Below are 4,098 nucleotides of genomic sequence, written 5' to 3'. Positions count from 1 at the left end.
CCGGTGGGCAGCATGGGGCCCTGGCCATCCAGGGGGAGCACCTGTGGGCATCATGGGGTCCTGGCTGTCCAGGGGGCAGCGCCTGTAGGCATCATGGGGTCCTGGCTGTCCAGGGGGGAGCGCCTGTGGGCATTGTGGGGTCCTGGCTGTCCAGGGGGAGCACCTGCGGGCATTGTGGGGTCCTGGCTGTCCATGGGGAGCACCTGCGGGCATTGTGGGGTCCTGGCTGTCCAGGCCTGAGCACCTGTGGACTCATAGGCTTGATTTGGAGTCTTTCCTGTTCTTCCTCCCCCCCCCCCCAGCCCCCCAGCCACAGCTCTAACCTGGTCCTGCTTGGCAGCAACCCCCTCAGTAGTTCCATGTCCCAGTCCAGTTACATAATAAAGGGCAGGAGAGCTTCCTCCTTTGACTGGGGTGGGGGGTCACAACATGGAGACAATGAGGGCACATCCGGAGTCTGGGGTGGGGAGCTGGGCTTTCTCTGCACTTCCTCTGGGTCCTCTCCAACGCGGCAGCAGCGCTTGGCTTCCTCTTGCTTCTATTCCGTCTTTTACCCACAGCCCTGAGTGGGGTCTGCACCATGGGGTCTGTGTTGGAGGGGGTGGGCCCACCAGCTCCACATTCCAGAAGACTGGCAGGCTGCCAGGAAGCTGCGGTTCATGGGGGAGTTGGGCGGGGGGGGGGTGTCCCAACATGGTGGCACTCAGCAGGGATCGTGTGACGTCCTGGGCCTGGGCGCACAGAGCCAGTGTCCAAGGGGGAGAGAGAAGCGGCCTCACAGGGGATCCCCAGGGCCCTGAGTTGACCGAAAGGAGAGCGTGAGGCAGAACTACAATGGTGCGGCCTCTCCCCACCCGCCCGGCCCCAGCGAGTGCGTGCGGTCTGAGGCTGCAGGCCGCCTGGCTGGCTCTATAGGCCCCGATCAGATAAGGCCGATTGTCAGATCCCCACTACTAGGCAACGTGCCAGGCACATAGTAGGTCTAGTTGTATACAAAGATTAGTGAGTGGACTCCACGGAGGCTTGCACCCGTCTGGTTGCAGCGCCCGGTGGCTCTGAGGGCGCGCGGGCCCGGGAAGCCCCAAGAGGCGGAGGCGGAGGCGGAGCAGGTCTTCGGGTCCCAAAGGCGAGAATCGGGAGGAGGAGCCGCCTGCAAGGATAGGCCCAGGAGCAATGGCGTCCAAAGAGGAACAAGTGGTTAAAAATCTCAACATGGAAAATGCCAACCAGGAAAACAGAATAAAGGATGAAAAGGAGCAAGATGCTAATAAAGGAGAGCCTGGTGAATATTGTGTGCCACGAGGAAATCGTAGACGGTTCCGTGTTAGGCAGCCCATCCTGCAGTACAGATGGGACGGGGGTCAGAGGCTTGGGGAGCCACTGGCAAGGATGAGACAGGAGAATAGGGAGAGAGTTGGGGAGGAGATGAGGCAGCTGATGGAAAAGCTGAGGGGAAAGCAGTTAAGTCATAGAAAAAAAAAAAAAAAGATTAGTGAGTGGGAAGGAGGAAGGCAGGAAGAAAGGGAGGGAGGGAGGAGGGAGAGAGAATTAGAGGATTTGTAGATACACCAAAGTTTATTAAGAAGCAACAGACCCACCAGAGTGCTGAAGCTATTTGAACCCATGTGAAACGGATAACTATTTAAAAATGAAATCCCAAGGCTGCATAACCGGAAGGAAAATCAAAGGGCAGGATGGCTGCCTCCGGTGTGTGAGGGAGAGTGAGCGGCACAGGTGTAGGGGTCTGCAGGCTCCGTGGCAGAAGCAGCGCTCACGGAGGGAGCCACGGGGAGCCCCAGAGGGAGCCATGCAAGGCCGACTGCGAGCAAGGGAGGTCTGGCTGCAGGGCAGAGCCCTGGACTCTGGATGGGTCCCTGACAGGAGGTGAGCTCCCCAGCCTGGGAGACACTCAGATGAAGGCTGGAGAACCTTTGTCAAAGATGTGGTCGCCAGCCAGCGTGGCTCAGGGGTTGAGCATCGACCTATGAACCAGGAGGTCACGGTTCAATTCCAGGTCAGGGCACATGCCCTGGTTGTGAGCTCAATCCCCAGGGGCGGGGCACGCAGGAGGCAGCCGATCAATGATTCTCTCTCATCATTGATGTTTCTATGTCTCTCTCCCTCTCCCTTCCTCTCTGAAATCAATAAAAATATATTTAAACAAACAAACAAAAAAAGATGTGTTCAGACACTGCAGTGTTCAGCCTGCACCTGTACAGCCTCCTGCAGAAAGTGTCCTTTGAGGAGATCCCCACCTCCAGAAGCCGAGATCATGAGCTTGAGCGTGGAGGGTGGGACACCACGAAATGTCCCTGTGAGGAGGGTGAGCCAGTTCAGCGCTCTTGTCATCGGCTGTGGGGGTCACGCAGCCCGCGGTGGGGGTGCCGGCCTCTACATAACAGGATGGGAAGGGCACGGAGCACCCAGCCTGCCTCCCCGTGAGGGCCTCCCGGGGTCAGCAGGTCCTCCCCGCGCCAGCGTTACCCTCTCCCCCAGCTTCCTTCTCGGTCAGCATCACGGTCCTGATGCCAGGCCCTCCCCGTGGAAGTGGCAGCCGGGGGTCTCCCCTGCCCACCTGGCCAGGAAGCGAGGCCCCCCGAGAGCAGCAGAGTCAGTGCTCAGTCCGGTCCCGCTGGGTCTGGGGTGGGAGGACGTGGACCTGAGCTGAGGGAGCCCAAAGCCAAATGCAAGCCCCTCCCCAGCTCTCAGTCCACAGGCTCCCCTTTCAAAATCAGCTCTGACGCGCTCCAGTTCAGGTTTCGCCTGAGAACCCAGGACAAGAAAACCCGCTCCATTCTGAGTGGAAACAGCTGTCAGCATCCGCAGAATGGGTGCACTGCTGCCTGTCCTTCTGTCCTTCCGTCCTTCCGTCTTCCCTGCCACATCCTGACAAAGTCTGTGGAGGGGCAGGACAGGTGAGACCCGGCCTGGGCCGGCCTTGCGGAGGATGGTGATCAGGAACTGTGTGTTGAATGCTGGTGTGTATCGGTATCCCCAGGTCCCCGTTCCCAGGGTAGCTGAGCCCCAGTATTTGCTTGTTGAGTGAATAAGTGATTAAAATTGCGAGAAGAGGATGGGCCTGTGTTTAATTCAATGCAGAGGGAGAGCTGGGAGCCAGAAGGCCTGAGTCCCAGTCCACTTACTGGCTGTGTCCTGACAATGGAGAGGCATCTCTCAGTTGTAAGAACAAAAGAGCAATGCCTATGGAAGACCTTTGCAAACGCTGGCAAAGAGGCAAGGCAGATGAGGATCCTGTTCTCCAGATGAGCACTTACTGTGTTCCAGACACTTGGTTATTTTTTTATCCTTACAGCCACTGTTTGAAGTATTATTTGCATCTCATTGTACAGATAAGGCTCAGAGCGGTCAAGTAATTTGCTCGAGGTCACACAGCCAATAAAAGGAAGTGTCAGATTGGAACCCAGATCTCCTCTGACTCTAAAGCCCCATGTCTTTCTGTAAAACCCTGAGGCGTTTCACTTAAAGGAACAATTACTGTGACTTCCGTGTGTTTGCACATAGAGACTCCTCATCTATTGGAGATGCTATCCTGCCTTTGAGGCTGCACCAACCTCACCCCCTTCCCCTCCCCTCCCTCCCCCTGGGCAGTAGTCCTGGCCAGGAGAGGGCCAGCTGCCGCCCGCGTTGCTTCAGTGGTTTGCCCAGATGGGGGAGTAAAGGACATGTCCTGCTTGTGTCTCCAGAAAACAGGTTTTTTATTACTTTCCACGGTGGGCTGTACATCTCCGACGTGCAGAAGGAGGACGCCCTCTCCACCTACCGCTGCATCACCAAGCACAAGTACAGCGGGGAGACCCGGCAGAGCAACGGGGCCCGCCTCTCTGTGACAGGTAGGCCGGGGGTGGGGGGAGAGGAGGGAGGGCACCCCAGTCCAGCCCTGGGCCTGGGCATGTCCACACTATGGACCAGAGAGCCTCAGAGAAGGTTAAAGGACTGGTATGGAACCACTGGGGCAAACCTTGCCCAGTTTGTTTTGGGGTGCCCTTCATATGAGGACACAAAAAAGGAATTATTTAGAGGCATCTATACCTGAGGGATGCCCACTCTCCTGAGGAACTTTGAGCGTTACGGAAACAT

At 57.4% G+C, this 4,098-nt stretch overlaps 1 protein-coding gene and 2 long non-coding RNA genes across 3 annotated transcripts in view; 2 read left to right on the top strand and 1 right to left on the bottom strand.

Moving 5' to 3' along the window:
* Positions 1-1,235, top strand: part of LOC107182762 — a 19,039-nt gene extending 17,804 nt beyond the window's left edge. The window contains exon 4 of the long non-coding RNA XR_001513492.1: positions 1,127-1,235. This is a non-coding gene — a long non-coding RNA (uncharacterized LOC107182762). The remainder of the gene's footprint in view (positions 1-1,126) is intronic.
* Positions 1-2,752, bottom strand: part of LOC107182763 — a 6,644-nt gene extending 3,892 nt beyond the window's left edge. Inside the window, exons 1-2 of the long non-coding RNA XR_001513493.1 lie at positions 2,743-2,752; positions 1,013-1,150 (exon numbers count right to left, since the gene is read on the bottom strand). This is a non-coding gene — a long non-coding RNA (uncharacterized LOC107182763). The remainder of the gene's footprint in view (positions 1-1,012; positions 1,151-2,742) is intronic.
* A 195-nt stretch (positions 2,753-2,947) lies between these two features.
* Positions 2,948-4,098, top strand: part of DSCAML1 (Down syndrome cell adhesion molecule like 1) — a 112,627-nt gene continuing 111,476 nt past the window's right edge. The window contains exons 1-2 of the mRNA XM_015562464.1: positions 2,948-2,988; positions 3,667-3,851. Coding sequence (XP_015417950.1) covers positions 2,948-2,988; positions 3,667-3,851 — 226 coding nt within the window. The remainder of the gene's footprint in view (positions 2,989-3,666; positions 3,852-4,098) is intronic.

The sequence above is a fragment of the Myotis davidii genome, unplaced genomic scaffold, assembly GCF_000327345.1.
Source record: "Myotis davidii unplaced genomic scaffold, ASM32734v1 scaffold97, whole genome shotgun sequence".
NCBI lineage: Eukaryota > Metazoa > Chordata > Mammalia > Chiroptera > Vespertilionidae > Myotis > Myotis davidii.
The sequence above is the reverse complement of the archived record's forward strand: the minus strand, read 5'-3'. Positions and strand labels throughout refer to the sequence as shown.